General features: G+C 39.7%; 1 protein-coding gene across 1 annotated transcript in view; it reads right to left on the reverse strand.

Moving 5' to 3' along the window:
• pcsk2 (proprotein convertase subtilisin/kexin type 2) overlaps nucleotides 1-17414 on the reverse strand; it is a 58162-nt gene that overhangs the window by 9672 nt on the left and 31076 nt on the right. Inside the window, exons 7-11 of the mRNA XM_072677600.1 lie at nucleotides 10000-10088; nucleotides 9463-9638; nucleotides 4799-5014; nucleotides 3392-3492; nucleotides 1330-1557 (exon numbers count right to left, since the gene is read on the reverse strand). Of these exons, the coding sequence (XP_072533701.1) occupies nucleotides 1330-1557; nucleotides 3392-3492; nucleotides 4799-5014; nucleotides 9463-9638; nucleotides 10000-10088 (810 nt within the window). The remainder of the gene's footprint in view (nucleotides 1-1329; nucleotides 1558-3391; nucleotides 3493-4798; nucleotides 5015-9462; nucleotides 9639-9999; nucleotides 10089-17414) is intronic.

Consider the following 17414-nt stretch of genomic DNA (forward strand, 5'->3'; position numbering starts at 1 on the left):
TGGCCATGTATTTTATTAACAACTACAGGTGGACCGATGAACTGGACAGATAAAGTTTACAGGCTAAAACACGCCTCCATTACTATTTAGTGTCAGATTTTGTATTATGTGAGAGAAATTTTGTCAAATGGTAAACATGTCTGACTCATTATTAGACACATTATTGCCTGTTTAGACGTAGAAGCTGTTACACAAGATAAGACAACTATATTCACCGTATGTGTCAGATACAGATGGAACTTGGCTTTCGCTTTTAACCCATCCGTGCAGTGAACACACACATACACACCAGTAAAACACACACAGTCACAGTGGGCAGCCATTGCTGTGGCGCCCGTGGCGCCCGGGGAGCCCGGGTGCCCAACAGCGGCAGCTTGCCAAGCCCGTGCATCGACCCAACAACCCTGTCGTCAATAACCCAGTGCTCTAACTGCTGAGCCACCGCTGCCACTGTTGTTTCAAGACCCAAAACTTAGAACTACATAGAATGTAACGAGCCACATGAGATGCTACTGAGTAAAAAAAGGGGGGGAAAGGGACGCACACCATTGTTGGCTTAACAATAACAAAGGGTTTAAAATTAGCATTATTAAGTAAATACTACTTATGAGATGAAGGTCTCACTGTTAAGCACTGCTATATAATGTTCTAGTTCTTCAGCAGTCAATAGTTGCTTGGCAACAGTTGCCCATTCTAAAGGTAACACTGGTTACTGAAATGTTGTATATTTTATTAGGGTGAATTGTCCTAATGTGAGACACCTAAGCTTTATTTCATGCAGGTCTTCCTAAAATAAAAGTCAGTAAAACTATGATTTAACACAAGCTCTGATGGCATCTGATCAAAATCACATCTCTTAGATTAGATCTTAGATTAGGGTGGAGTAATCTTTAAAAAGGAAGCACCCCAGTGCAGAAATGTCCCACAATAGGCTAATTCACACCTAAATTGTTATTGTTTATCTGTTACCCTTACTCGTGATAAAATCCCATTACCTACCACCTCTAATGGATGGCTGCTGTAAGATTTAGGCATTAATTTAGACATTAAATGCTGCTAACCTGGAAGCAATGAGCTTATATTACTTGTTGGCTAAATTAGCTTTTTAGATCTCAACAAGAAGAACTTCAGACTTCAAACATATCCAGCTTTATGGACTACATTTGAGTTAAGAGGAAATCTAAAGTGTAAATAAGAGAAAAAGCTGTCCCTTTTGAAAGGCTCAAAGATAACATGTTCCTTTGTATGAGAATATTTTTAACAGCTAGGTGTCCTCACACTTTCGATGGACAGTAGAACTGTTATATGCATTCTGTGGACGACACTTACTGCATCTCTTGAACAGAGCCAGCCACACAGTGGAATCGCTCTGGCACGGTCTTCCAGTCCTGCGCCAGCTTGACCATGCCGCCGGCGTCCAGCACGCCGTAGCCGAACAGATGGTTAAACTCCAGGCCCACGCCATTCCTTCTCCACTGGTGCACCTCATCATGGAGTTTGTTCCTCTTGGAGGTCAGGACTGTCAGGTGCTGCATGTCCCTCCACGTCAAGTTAGGACTGTGCGTACACACACACACACACACAAAAGACATACTTAGGTCAAATAGGATGGTTTAAAATAAGACCAACTCTTCCGCTATGTACTAATGGTCAATGCATAGTTACTAAGTAACCTTGCTCAATGAAACATATTCACTGTCCTCCTACAAACAGGAAACAGCACATCAACAAGATTATTCCCTTAGATACATGAGCTCTTAAGAGCACTTTAGAAACTAAAAAAAGCAAACATTTTCCTTAGAGTGGTGGTGCAGAAGTGGACGGTGTGGTATACTTTAACATGCTTCAGTGTTCACAGAAGAGACTGGCAGATCAATACTGAAGTATCAATATGTCCAATCCTGGTATATCCTTTTGAGAATTGATCTTCACATAACACTAACGATACAGAGTGTTTTCTTCATTCCAGTGGGCATTTAATGAAGATAATAATTATGTAGGTCTGGGATATATTGTATTGCTGTTCTAAACAAAATGTATCTCCAAAATCTCTAAAAATGTGCAGGAGTGTAAAAATGTACATGAATGTAAATCATTTTCATTTTCACTTCAGTCCATCCCAAAAATATTGGATGGGGCTCCATCACTCCACAACACAGTTTGACTGCTCCATAGCCCTATGCTGGTGGGCTTTATATCCCTCTAGCTGACACTTGACATTGGGCACAAAGAACACAATGAGCTTATGTGCAGCTGCTACAGAGCATCTCATTCTACTGGCAGTTTTTTTTTTTATATAAAATGAGAGCTTTAAAATATCAGTACTGGTATTGAGACAGAGTAGACTTGCTATGCCAAGACTTGGGCCGTGTTCTCTAAAGAAGTCCATTCTTTGCTCTTTAGCGAGTTGTGTGGCTTGTATCACTACGGTACCACAAGTATGTTTAGGCAGTGGACAAAACACACATGTGCTCGCAGTCCATAATCAGTATTTACCTTTGGCAGGAGTGAGTGACCGACTCGGCCGTCAGCTACATCATTATTCAATGCTGAGCAAACACTGAGGCTTTACAGAGGCAAGGTCATGTCAACATTCATTAACACCAGTCCCAACACGCCAGTGTCCGCTTTAAACAGCTGACGGAAAGCGAAAATGACATGAAGGAAACAGTTATGCCTCTGTCACTAGTGCCACTAGTGACTTAAATTATTTTAGTGTCATTTATTGTTTTTTACATGACTTACATTAATGTTCTGTTTATGTTGTTGTTTATGTCTTGACATGTTTATATACTCCTGGAAACAACAACTGGGTGTTTTATGAAAGGTTGAGATCATTCCATGGCTCTATACAGCTGGTGGGTTTTGGAGGTGTCACTCCAGCACGTTACATTTCCCAGGAGATGCTCACACTCATCTATACCAGTCTTTCAATTATCCAAATGAGGGAGGGCTTCAAGCCAATCCACCAATACAAAGTGTGAGCTCCACACCCATGTAATTGCTTTAAGTACCAAATGCAGGCCAAACAGGTTTTTTTGGTTGGCATTCAGACAATGATTTGCTAAGCGTTGGCTTAAACTACAATCGATTCATGTTCTTTTTGCTTTCATGAAGCAATCTGTCCGTTTGGTGAATCGTTAACTGCTAAGAGCGTATCAATATAAAGTTAGTCAGCCAAGGGTCTCAGAGAGGCTGTGGAAAACATCTCAAAGAGGCTTCTTGAAGTGGCAAAAAGATACTGGTATGACACATATTCATCAAATGGTAATCTACAGCTGAGAGCACATCTGCCAGCGAGGAACTCTCCGCTACGTGGGTGTGTGAGCTACATGATTGTTCCATAAATCTTTAAGCAGGTTCACTTGGCAGAAAGCAGAAGTGTACGTACTTGGCTTCCAAAGCCAAGGCAAACACGCCAGCAGCCTCAGGAGCAGCAGCCGAAGTGCCAGAGTGACGCAACGTGCAGTTTCCGTACAGATCTGTGGTGGCCTATAGAGAGAGAGAGGGAAAGCAAGAGAGAGAGCAAGAGAGAGAGCAAGAGAGAAAGACAGGCAGTGAGAGATCAGATTCTTCGCATTAGAGATTTTCATAATGATGCATGGTCAAGCTTTCGTGAACGGAACAGAGACAAAGTGTGAAAAAGAGAGATTTCTGCAGATTCAGAAGGAACGCTCAGGGGGAAAAGATGACTCAGCTAATTAGTGTGGCACATGCTTAGTGCTTCTCCTCCCAGAACTGTTTGCTCTGGGTCCAGTGGGCAACGAAGTGGGACAGCAACTTCAGCAGTCATTAAATGGGCCACTGGTCACTCCACCCAGGATCTCTGAACTGTTAGGGCTACAGCCATGTACAACTGACAAAACTGTTGCAGCAAAAGCTGAGAAAGACTTGAAGCCACACGCTAATAAGACGTATAGAGAAGGCAGTCAACAGAGGTGCAAAGCTGAGCCTCGTGACAGAACACTTCAGACATGATTGTTCTTCTCTCTGACAGCAGCTCCAGACTGATGTCAATACCCCACCAACCCACCCCTCCATCTTTGTCTTTCTTCCTTCCTTCAACTCCAATTGACAAGATCCTCGCTGACAGGCTAAAAGGGCTTTTCATCTTGGCTTATTTTTTTAAATCGGGAGATGGAGCTGAGATTAGAATCCACGCTGAATACACCCCTCTCTGCCTCCGACTTCCATTTCACAGGTAATTGTTCACACACAAAACCAACGAGACAATTAGTTCGTTGCTCTTTCATCTCATCGTCATCATGCTCGCTACTGTATGTGGGAGGGGAAAGGTATTACATTTCCGAAGGGCACCTAACTCCTCCACTATCTCACTGCATCTTCACATTACCACATCTGGGATCACATTGAACAAAGCACAGCATTAAATGAAGTCTTGTGTACTTGCGGAAGAATGTTCTGTGATTTATGTTCTGTGTTTATTTGACATTACAATCAGAATTATTGTGACTAAGAATAAGAGTCAAAGTAGACAAAGTAATTTTTTTAAACACTTGACACCCAGGTTTTCAACCAATATTACATTTGTGTTTTTAAGTAGAAGAGGACCCATTTTAATCTACATTGAATATGATAAAAAAGTTATTGCAAATAATAAAGCCTTTTATGGACAGATAGACAGTATTTATATCAGCTCTAAAAAGAAGAGAGCAGAGCAGATCTATCAATGTAGAATGGGAATAAGCAATCAAGTGAATATACAGTTATGTAAAGACATATGAATAATAGAGCAAAACAAGTCAAGATTCATAAATATGCACTTTTCACTACTCACCACGCCCGCCTCAGGGTTCCTCTTGCGGCCGTTGCTGAAGGTGGAGGCCAGCGTGGAGGAGCAGCTCTCATCGTAGAGGGCTGTGCGCCCATCGTTGATGGCTGAGTTGATGGAGATGGTCCACATGCTGGAGGCATAACCATCACAGTTGCAGTCGTCATAGCTACCACCATCCCCCGAGGCCCACACATAGATACTGCCTTTTTCCCCTCGGCCCTGCGGGACAGCCGGGCCAACATATTCAAGTATATACAAGCACAGGTCTATAATTAACATGATATAAGTGATATCACAGGCTTTTTGTTAAAAGATAAATGAGATTATGAGGTTATTTTCAACCCTTTTAGAATTTCCTCTAATGAAGGTAGACTTTTAAAACCTTAAATAAATTAACAGGCATTTCAGATGTCCAGCATCTACTCCTTTGATTTGACATTAGTGATTGAGTTTTAAAAGCATGCTAATTATTTCATTAACATGTATTCACTTTAACACTGCAAAACAACACCTTACTGTTCTCTACTGTCCCTGTAGAGTATTATGATGGGACTCTCTGGAGCAGATAAACAGGAATGTATTGGCACAATGCCTAATTATAGGTGTAGGCTTAGGGGGTACAAAGTCCTCCAGCATTGAGCTGTGGACCAGTGGAACTGTGTTCTTTGGAATGGCGGTGCACCATCCAATACTTTTGGGATGAGTTGGAGAGTTGGGGATGAGGTGAGGTGGTGATCATCCAATAGCCTGACCTCACAGCAATGCTCCGAAGCCTTGTAGAAATGTGCTTGTAGTTTTGTTGTAAAATGATTCTGTTAGACAGCAGAAAAATAAATGTAGTCTATTGCTTTTTAGACACCAACAAACTGCATATGCCATTAGCTCCTATATCAGAAATTATATGCTCTAATGTGGCCTTGTTCCATAATTATCATTTTTAGCTCATAAAACTCCTTATCATATGTAGCTACTAAAGCACCAGGAAATCTAAATCCCTCCTAAGTAGGTTATTTTGGCTCTTGTGGGCACAGAAATACATCTCAGAATCAGAATCAGAATCTCTTTATTTCACCAAGTATGTTACCCATACAAGGAATTTGTCTTGGTGAGAGCAACACGCATGACAAGTAACAAAGAAACACAGAACACAGTCTTAAACTAAAGGAAAATGACACTAAACAATAAATAGGGTAGGGGATAAATTAAAAAAAGTAGAAAGTACTAAAGGTAATAAAGGTAATAAAGGTAATAAAGAGCTGAAAAATATATTTACAGAAAAGAAGTATTGATACTGACCAATTAAGTTTCACAATATTCTCCCCTTTTACTGGGAGGTCCTACAACTGAGTAATGCTCAGATAGTTCCTTTACATGAACTCAGAAAACTGTGGTTTATCATCTGTCTGCTCTAAGGTGTGTTTGTTTGTTCATTCGTTCAACCACCTGTGTCAGCGTTACGTTTGTGTATTCCTGCATCCACATCCAGCAGTGAACTCAATAAGAAGTTTAAGACATGTTTAGAGAAAATGAACACAGCAGGCTGTAGCGCTTATTTCACTCATTTCTGTTCACTTCATCTGTGCTGTGGTGTTAAGGTCTATAGGACCAGTGCAGCTGTCAGCGACCCTTAAACATTGGGATTTTAAACAAGTGTGTTAATTAGAGCAGTGGTTCTTAAACTATATGTGGGTTTCCACTGGTGGGTTGTAGCCCAGTTTCCTCCTCAGTACTTTATTATCCCTATACTATAGGTTATTGTGGAAAGAACAGTGAGTAAAATGGATTGAAAGCTTAAGGACATTCCTCATGAGACCAACACTGCTTCTATATTATATATAGTATATATAGTGTTTTTAAGCAGTGATCTGTCATATTTCTGTCTAGTTTTGTCTTTCATCCAAATGGTGAATTGAACTAGATAATTAATAGGACACTTAATATAAGTATCTTACAAACTTCTTAATATTTACCTATGTTTGATTAACTAGAAAACATGGATTTACATTGTGATGCCTGTGAAATGATCACAAAATTATAATTGGTTTGATAAATAAATATGTATGACATAATTAATTAATTATTGCTTCCTTTGGCTTAATAACTTAATTATTCTCCTCCCTCCCTTATTCGTTCTCTTTCTCTCTATCTCCCTCTTCTGCTCTCTCTTGGCACCAATGCAACCCAAACCTCCACCTCCCTGAACAGACAACAGTTAGCTTAGTTTGGCTGCAATTAGGTAAAACAAATGATTGCACGCTAAAAGCTGCTGCTATTATAATGTGGTCTATTCATGAAGAGAGCTGCTGAGAGGGAATCTTGGTAGTGTGGGAGGACTAGTCTCTCCAGCTGAAAGGACACTTGGGGTTGAAAAGAGGAGCTGCAAGGATTTCCATCCATCTGCTATAAAAACAATGTTGATTTGTGACTCCCTCAACTATACCATTATGAACTTTTCTTGTAATATGTGAAACGTAATAAATAAGACTAGTGAAAAAAGCTATGGTAAATGTACATTTGGCCACAAAATACAACAACAAATATCAGCACAACTGGTTGGTCTTTTTATGATGTTTTTTGTTTTCTATTTTGCGAATAAAAAGGTGTGAACATATTTTATTTATATGATGGGGAATTTAGATTTGTTCACTGATTAATTTGGGCAGATTTATGTTATTAATGTTACAGCCAATGAAAGTAGGATCTATACTATACCTGCTCTCGTGTGTATATTCTGTATACAGTGGAAAGTTTGAGCTCCCTGGGTAAATAACATACTAATAACATAACATTACCCCTAATATTCAAAATAATTAATTTGGCTTGTGCAAAAGTTTGGATAAGTCTTGTAATGTTTTTTTTTAAAGCCATGCCACAAATTGTAGTTATGAAATGTCAGCTGTTAACTTTCAGGCGCTTACCCTTCAATCCTTGTGCTAATCCTCATTAAACTTGGGCTCCTCTACGCAAAAGATCTGTTTATATGCTGGTTCAACAGATTCAAGATGTACTCAAAAAATAACATCTAAATGAGCCAGGTGTGTTTTGGTAAAAAGTGCTGTGGAATAATTAAGTAATAACTTAATTATTCCACAGCACTTAATTATGTTTTTAACAACAAAGGTACATTTGAAGACAAAAAAAAACAAACAAAAAAAACACTTGAATGGCCTTTATAATCCCTTGACCTAAATACTAAAGAAGAACTGTGGGTTTATTGCTTGAGTGCTCTGGTCCAGTCCAGGCAGAGTATGAACTCATTCTCTTCATTTCAACGTAAAACATGAAGATTAAAAAAGAAAATTCTAATTAAATTCCAAACCTTTACACAAGCTACATTAATGATTTTCATTCGTTTATGTTATGAAAGAGTAAATGTCCATCAGAATTTGCTGTAAATACAGTTTTTTGCATTTACTACAGAGCCTTTGTTTAGTACAGGACAATTAAAAAAGAGACAAAAATGTGTCAATTAGCCATACAACTGATAAGCCATACAACTGATAAGCCAAAACCATTATGACCAATAACAGATAAGCTCAATAATGTTGATTATCTCGCAACAACATTGCATGTCAAGGTCATGTATATATGTATATATATATATGTTAGATGATAACTGAACAGTCAGTTCTTGTAGCAAAATTAGTAGATTAGTAAACACATTAGAGATTCATCATCCATTTGTTATATATTCACACAGTAAAAAGGCAATACTTTAACCTAGTACAATAAAAAGAATCTAAATTATTGTTTGTAATAAGTGGGTGTACTTGCATACCAGCCTATGAGATTGCCTTGTGTGTTGCCTTGGATCACCTTTACCATGTTCTGAGAACAACACAGCTGCACCACTGCTTCCTTCAATTAGCTGTTCCATTTTACACAATCCCAGACCCAGAGAGAAACAAAACTATGTGTCATATTTAGTGGAGAAGTGATTGGACTCCCCAGGAAAATTAAGGAAGCTTAGCTACTCCATGGGAAATGTCTCTGTAACCCCCCTCCCCTCCACCCCATCTGTTTTTTCATGGCTTTTCATGACGCGAGACCGCTTACGTAAGCAACCATTAGCGCTGAGTGTCTGAGTGGAACATGGCTTGATTAGCGTTGTTTGTTCTGCCCTGTTCTAGAGGGAAGAATAAGAGGGTGGTAGTAGCACCTACTCAGCAACACTTCCTGAATGCTTTGTACCTCAAGGGCATCACTCCATAGTGCTGAGATAATTCATCAAGACGTTAATTTGAGGCCATCACTGCAAGCCTTGTTAGTCACGTCTGAAATGCAGGGGCATGGAATGATGTTTTATACAAGCGCTTCTCTGGGTCTCATAAAACTGTACTTCATATAGTTCAAAATCCTTCAAGCCCCTGGAGCTCCACCTGGATATGAATTATTTTTTCAGTTAGCTGGTATAAAAAATGGTTGTGGCCTGGAGGACTCCGAACTCCAGTGGTTATGAGCTAGCACCAGCTGTTACAATTGTTACAGCAGGGATTTTTTTTGAGCCAACAACAGGTGTGCCACCTCTATAAAACATGCAGCACAAAATAAAAGAATCTGAGGAAAGTGCACTGTGTTGCAGAACGATCAGGTCCTCTTAACACTGAAACTGAAACTTGAAACTGACAGTTTAGGTTAGTCCATGAAACTACATTTCCCATGAGTACCTTGTTGACGCCATCTGCCATGGCCTGCAGGGTGAGCTCGCGGGGTCCATCCACCGTCTTGCCATCATCTGTGGGACCCCAGCTGGCGCTGTAGATGTCAATGACCTGTGGCATGTGGCTGATTGAGGAGGCCTCGATGATGTCTGTCATGAAAGGCTGGTCCAGCATACGGATGCCTGCACCAGGGTAGGACCCAGGTCACTCTTTTCATCACCATTCAAGTCTTTGCCCAGAGCTAAGAGCCCCTATTCACTTGAGGCTGCAAGAGATGCCCCAGGCCATCTCTGTAATGCTGAGGACTGAGTCTTGTATATTCTCTTATTCACACCTTTTTAGCATAGACCTCCCTCAGCTTTACAGTATATTGTAGTATACTGTCTAACTTTGATTAGTTCCTGTAATTTACTAATTCCACGCTTATTAACTATGAAATATTATCTATATAAATATCTATATCTATATAAATCTATATAATATCTTTATCTAAATAAAAATTAACATTAAATAAAAATAATTCTAAATTCCAAAGACAAGTACCTGCCACCTTGGAGTTGTAGGCCACTCCTACCCCACAGATGTTGTTGTTAGCCACTGCAGATACTTCCCCAGCACACCTGGTCCCATGACTAAAAAAATATGCAAACAGAAAATGTACATGTAATAGGAGAATGTAAAGCTTGTGCACATAAAGCTTGATACATGGTTGGAGTATCCTTAGTTTAAAACTTATGATGGGTTTTCCAGCCATATAAAATGTTTTTTTATTTATTTAAGAGACTATGCTGGTATGCTGCCAATCACTGCAATACCTACATACCTATAATTTGCCAATCATTTATGTCAGTTTTCAACATGTTTTATTAGTCTGAGTCAGTATGTAGACAGAGACATGGCTTGGTCTACAGTAATATAAATCTATATTTGGCAGACTAAATTTCCAACAATCTGTCTGGTTAAATTTACCATGAAAATCATGGAGCATTCTTGGCTCTTTGCAATTTCAGTTTTCACCCATATTTGCAATCTCATTGATTTCCCGTAACATAACCTAACCAATTAACAATAACACAACGTGTATCAGTTTGTCATTTGTTTTCACATTGCCAGCACAGTGCTTTTTAAACATAGATTACTGTTTATCCTCCTCTTATTTATGCAAAAAAGTATAGTTTAGATTTTTTTATGCACAGTGTAATTACAGATAAGGTTAATTGGTATAAACACACCCTCCACAGACTCCCAGAAGACACTGAAGTAAACTTAAAATTACATCTAAGATGGGCTTACGAAAAACACAGTGTTGGACAAATGCTCTAGTTAATTGACTAGTTCCATGAGATGGTGCTCTTTAACTTCTGGCATCAGCCGTCTGTGCATTAGAGCATCCACAGATGCCCCAGTTCAACTCTTACTCAACTTGCTATGTGTGATTTCTGCAGGATCTGCCAAAGATCATGATGAATTATGTACGGAAACACATTGAGGGAGTGTACTTTGTACATGATGCAAAAATAAAAGCGCTCCTGACTTTTCCTCCTGCTCTTAAACAAGACTTTTATAGCAAGTCTGAGTGTGTGAGGTGCCCAAATAATAGGGGTAGCCTATACTGTAAATTAACGTACAGGTATTTTTGAGAATGCTTAGACTTTAGACAAGTAACATTGCTTTTTTGGATAGCAGGGAACTGACAGCAAAATATCATCCTTTACACCTTTCCTGTCGGCATGTACTTTGTCGGCAAGACCCTGTCTTTTATTCATTGATGCTTATGAGGATGTCAGAATGATGTGATATGTGTAATTAATCATGATCTTTGGTAGACCTTGCAGAAATCTTATGTAGAAAGTCACTGAGTAGTACCAACTGAGATACCGGTAGATATTTTAATGCACACATTGCCTATGCCTGAAGTTAAATTGTGGCAAGTTGTGCAAGAGCTCTTCAATGGTTCTTTAGTAAAGACAATGGTTACCTCTCAATGCTTAAATAGTTCTGGTTAAAGGGTTCTATGGATTGGTTGTATAAAAACTGTAATAAACTATACATTAGAGCAATGAAATCATCTGTTTTTATCAGTTTGATGGGATTGAACCTTTTATGCTGTTTATATTCAATTCTAGCCAGTCACCATTAGCATACAACATGCACTGTAAGTGCATCTAAAATCTGCCTGCACGTCATGCTGAAAGAGACTTATCAATGGCAATGGTAATATCTTGGCAAGGTAAAGCTGTCATCAAATTCATTCACACTGGCTGTATTGGAACTCTAATTTGAGGCAATTGTTTCCTTCTTAACCACCAGTTGCAGTACCAACTGACTATTGCATTGGATTGGTTGCTAACATGCTCTCCAATGAATCTGTTTCCAAGAACATATGACAGCATGCTAGCTAGACAGCTGTCTGTACAGCTCTGTACAGAGATCTTTTTCTTTAGTGTTCTCTCCAAAGCATGACCCCCCCTATCACCACTTTTCTTTGCACACTGTCCAGCCTGCAATAGCTGAATGCAGTGGTCACTGAGGAAATAAGGACACAAGCGAACATCATCAATGGTAGCTAACATCAGTTCAAGGACACTGGTTAAGAATAGTTTTGTTGACTGGAGATTTTTAAATCCCAGAGCCCTATGTTATTTAAACTAGTGCACAATATGCATTTGTTTCTTTTTTTGGCGTGTATGCTATCATAGGCAGTGGTAAAACTAGCCAACTAGCCAACAAAGAAGAGTTATCTGTTCCTATAGGCCTCAGTAGCGCTCACTAGCATTAAGGCTAACCTAAATCCCTTTCTTATGTGCTATGAATGCGCAATATAATTAAGAAGTCAGTAGATATGTCTTCTTTACCTGATTTTTCTTTTCCTAGGTGGTCTACTTCAGTGTTGTTTTTTTCTGGTAACAGATCCACAGAGAGCAGATTTCTCTGTCTTATCTTATTAATAGCTGCCAGAATGTGAAGACAATAATTCATTTTGGTTTTCTGTATTGTACAGGACTACAATATATAAGCTGAATGAAAAATATCCAAAAATATTGGTAATGTTTATTGGACATCCATGGCTAATGTCAACAATGGTTGGTTACCTAGTTTATGGAACAAAGAATTGCAGCCAACTATAGGAGCACACAAAGTGTGCAAACTGGAGTCAAGCCTGAAGTACTTCAGCTGTAAACTGAATCTCGTTGTGTCAACTAGAGACCTCTATGGGAGGTGTATTTCTGTTCTGTACTTTAAAAAACTTCAAATTACTATCACTATCTGCTGCAGTGTTGTACATGTTAGCATTTGTAATTGCTGCAGACTTAAAAATGTAACATGTTACCTTAAAGGAATACTTTTTCAACCCAAACTCCATTTGCATGCATTTGTAATGTACAATCAATTGAACAGTCTGATGATAATTCTAATTATTATTTAAAAATATGCTGACTTCATACTAAAATATGCTGACACCATACTAATAATAGTACATGGCACTATAAAAGTCAATTGGCAGAAGTGTTTTTGAGTAAGTGGAGTTTATGTATTTTATTTATTTTCTAAAGTGTGTTTGGGTACAAACTGACTTACTATGTAAATGATTTTAACATGACCATTTAAAAAACTGCTTTTTATCCTTAGGTCATTTGTTTTGGTTACTGTGCCTTTAAGACTGATATATATCCAAATGACCTCTGTCTTCATTGGCTATTCTAAACCTTTGCATTGTGTCTCATGCACAAAACAGTCTGGGACGCTCCAAACCTCCTTCTTTTCATCTCCTTTGTCATAAACAGCTCTTTGTTGTCAGATCATGTACCATCGGCCTTCAAGTCTGCCAGAGTTGTGCCTATCCTAAAGAAACCAACTCTGGACAACTTGGACATCGGCAACTACAGACCTATCTCTCTTCTCTCCTTCCTCTCAAAGATTCTCGAACGTTCTGTCTACAACCAACCTGTCTCTCTTTCTCACTCAGAACAATCTACAGGACCCTAACCAGTCTGGCTTCAAAGCAGCACACTCTACTGAAACTGCTCTCATTGCAGTTACAGAGAAGCTCCATGCAGCTAAAGCTGCCAGACTGTCCTCGGTTCTGATCCTTCTTGACCTCTCCGCAGCTTTTGACACAGTGAACCACAAGATCCTCCTGTCTATCCTTGCCGGCCTTGGAATTACCGGCTCTGCATGGCAATGGTTTGCATCATACCTGCAGGGACGCTCATACCAGGTAACATGGCAGGGCGACACGTCCGCTCCTTGTAGTCTCTCCACTGGCGTTCCACAAGGCTCAGTTCTTGGTCCTCTTCTATTCTCACTCTACACTAGCTCTCTTGGTAAAGTGATATCCTCTCATGGATTCTCTTACCACTGTTACGCCGATGACACTCAACTCATGCTCTCTTTCCCACCACAGGTTTCTGCCCGCATCTCAGCGTGCCTCGCCGACGTCTCTTTTTGGATGGCGGCTCACCACCTCAAACTTAACCCCAACAAGATGGAGTTGCTGTACATCCCGGGAACTGCTGGACCAAAAAACGATCTTGCCATCACCTTTGAGAACTCACTGGTCACTCCTTCTACAGAAGCTCGAAGCCTTGGTGTAGTCATGGATGATCAGTTATAGTTCTCAAGTCATGTTGCAAACGTAACTCGGTCCTGCAGATTTCTTCTGTACAACATCCGGAGAATTCGACCCTTCCTCTCTAGAGAGGCCACCCAGGTGCTTGTTCAGTCTCTCGTCACTTCAAGACTTGACTACTGCAACTCTCTTCTGGCTGGTCTTCCTCTACGCACCATCAGGCCCCTGCAACTCATCCAGAATGCAGCGGCACGGGTCGTCTTCAATGTCCCTAAATTCAGCCATGTCACTCCACTGCTGCGTTCTCTCCACTGGCTTCCTGTAGCTGCCCGCATCAGATTCAAAACCCTGACACTGGCCTACAAAGCCAAGAACGGACCAGCCCCTCCATACTTGATGGCAATGGTCAAAAGCCGATCCGCACCTACAGCCCTTCGAGCTTCAAGTACGGCTCAAAATCCCTCAAAATCCGCGGAAGACAAGCGTCCTGACAAGCTTCCCCTGGGTGTCCGAACAGCCGAGACGCTCGCTGTTCTCAAAAGCAGACTGAAGACCCACCTCTTCAGAGAGTACTTGGACGATTAGAGTACTATGGTCACCTTATTGTCTTGTGTTTAGTAATGTCTTAAAAGCTCAGTGTCTAAAGCTTAGAGGTATCCTTTGAATTATTGGTCTATTCTAACTAGCTAAGGTTTTTCTTGGGTAAATAGCAAAGCACTTTGTAAGTCGCTTTGGATAAGAGCGTCTGCTAAATGCCATAAATGTAAATGTAAATATAAATATTCCATCAGTGTGAAAGGGTGGGACTAAACCGCTGTAGGCTGAATGAGTAGATACGTAAATGTGGTGTTTGTGACATAAAAAAAAAATTCTAGGATGTTTATGAACACATTTTGAACACATCAGAAACATTCCATGATATGTTTCAATAATATGGATCCATTAATAATTGAAGTTAATTTATGGCACACATACATAGTTGTACAGGCAAAGGCTCTGAAAAAAATATTAATATTCTTTTTGCTTATCTAGGACCAGCTTTCCCTCCTATCTCAAACAACAACCTAAGCCATTATAAGGAAAGATACACAGAACACATTGCACAGAACAGAGCCTAAAAGCAAGGAGGAAGCCCAGCATGACAGACAGTGGGTGAGCCCCATCACTCTCTGCCAGACAGAGACGCTCTATTTATAAATAAGCGTCTGATTAGCCTGTGAGTCTGCGGCACTGATGATATTACTGCAGCCATCACACACAGCTCCTCTCTCACACTCACATACAAAGCACTCAGGGGAGAGAACAAAGAAGAAGTTATGCTTCTGCTCTTTTTTATTAGACCGCCTGTCCTTGAGCTGTCTCGAGTCGGCTGTCACGGATAGTGCAAAAGCAGTGGTGATGGAAGGTCTAATAAGGTGCCAGTGTTCATTAAGGCTGAGTCTTTGAGCAGAGTGGTAAAGAAGGAGGCATGTTATTCTGCACTGACTCTGTCCCTGCTGAGCACCTTCTGCCTTGCCACTTCATACACACACACAAACACACACATTTTGCCAAGGACATAAGGACACAAATACATGTTTTATGTGCACATGTATTATGCAAAAGTTTGGGCACCCTTGACACTTTTTGTTGGTTTTCTTACATCGCAAGTAATAAATACAGCCTCATATATGATAATCACATTATTTGTAGCAAATCCTAATGCACACATGAAGTCTTTCATCACATGAACAGACATTTACATTAAAATCATCAGTGTGGTCTGTGTAGAAATTTCAGTCAAAACTTTTCTTTTTTCCCCAAACACCTGCATCACACTTTGCAGAGTCATGATAATTTTGTCATAACAATATTGGACTTTCAATTAATTCTTCAATAGAAAAAAATAGTGCATAAGTTAACCTCATAAGTTAACATACAGGGTCAAGAATATACCTTAGCAAGTTTCACCCTAACCATATACTTTTAGCAGCATCAACACATTTCAGGGAGAATTCTGGTTGGATATTTGACCTTCCTATTAAGTCCACATATTTTCAATAAAGTGGAGATCAGGACTTTAGAAAAGCCATTCTAAAAGCTTAGTGTTAGCCCCCAATATCCATTTCACAACCACCGTTAATATGTTTGGGGTCATTGCTCTGCCCTGGAAATCCCTTTTGTTCAAGTTTCAACAGTTTAGCTGATGGTTTGAGGTTATGCTAAATAATTCTAAGGTGGTCGTCCTTCTGCATTATTCCTTCCACTTTGTGAAACAAATCAATTTCACTGGCAGCAAGACAGACATATAGCATTATACTACAACCATGTTTAAGAATGTATATGGTGTTATTGGGGTTAAATGCTTAACTTTTACTCCACTAAACATACCTGTGGTCGTTGTAGCCAGTCAACTTAGGCTACTTTCACATAGCAGGTGAAATGTGCCCAAATCCAGTCTTTTTCATTATATGTGACACGCAGTGTTTTTTTTTTTTTGTGTGTGTGAGCTTCGAAAAAAACGCACTGAAATTGTATACATACCCACTATGTACACAATACATATTCACTATGCAGCAATGTAACAGTCTGAACAGTCCAGAACAGAATTCATGCATTCAACTTTTATGTCAATCCAACTCTACATTCGCTGAGGAAAAGGGGAACTGAATGACAGCAGTGAGGAAGGATTTCAGTGCTGCGATAGCAAGGTAACAAAGTTCCTAAACATTTGGCGTAATGTCTATGTTCATACAAAATTAGAAGCCCCATATCGCAACCACTTAATGTTTGAAGACATTTCTAAAGAAATGGCCAAACATGCCCACTGGCTGCCGTGTCAAAGAAAAACGTAAAAAATCGACCAATTTTTTTTCCATTTTTAAAGGTAAAAGTAAAGGTGCACCTTTACACCTTTACACAAAACGATGATAAGCCTAGCTATGATAAGCCTAGCTATCAGCCACTACAACTCCCTGATAGCTCCTGTGATGCTGGTCCTGATAAAACAGAAACTTCACACAAAGCATTGTGACAGATTAAGAACTGTTCAGGCGAATGTCAAATAAAGGTCACATTAAAAAGATTTTATGAGAAAATTTGGGCCACTTTACATGATGTGGGAATGTAGCCTTTTTTGTCCATAATTCCTCCCATAAATTTTTGACCATAAATCCCTCATCCAGAAAGGTTTTCTGGTTTTCTTGCAGCTTCTAGTTCATAGCAGGCCTGAGTCATGGTGGTTCTTGAGTTGTTTCTGCCTATCCAAACCAATTTCCTCTTAGCTGAGAGTGACCATTTGTCAAAGTGGTTACACCTCCAATCATTTCTGCTTTTTTTACCACAATCAATGAAGTAAATTACACAAACACAAACAGTATAATTCAAATAAAAACACACATTTCCATTG

This window comes from Salminus brasiliensis, chromosome 4, assembly GCF_030463535.1.
Source record: "Salminus brasiliensis chromosome 4, fSalBra1.hap2, whole genome shotgun sequence".
NCBI lineage: Eukaryota > Metazoa > Chordata > Actinopteri > Characiformes > Bryconidae > Salminus > Salminus brasiliensis.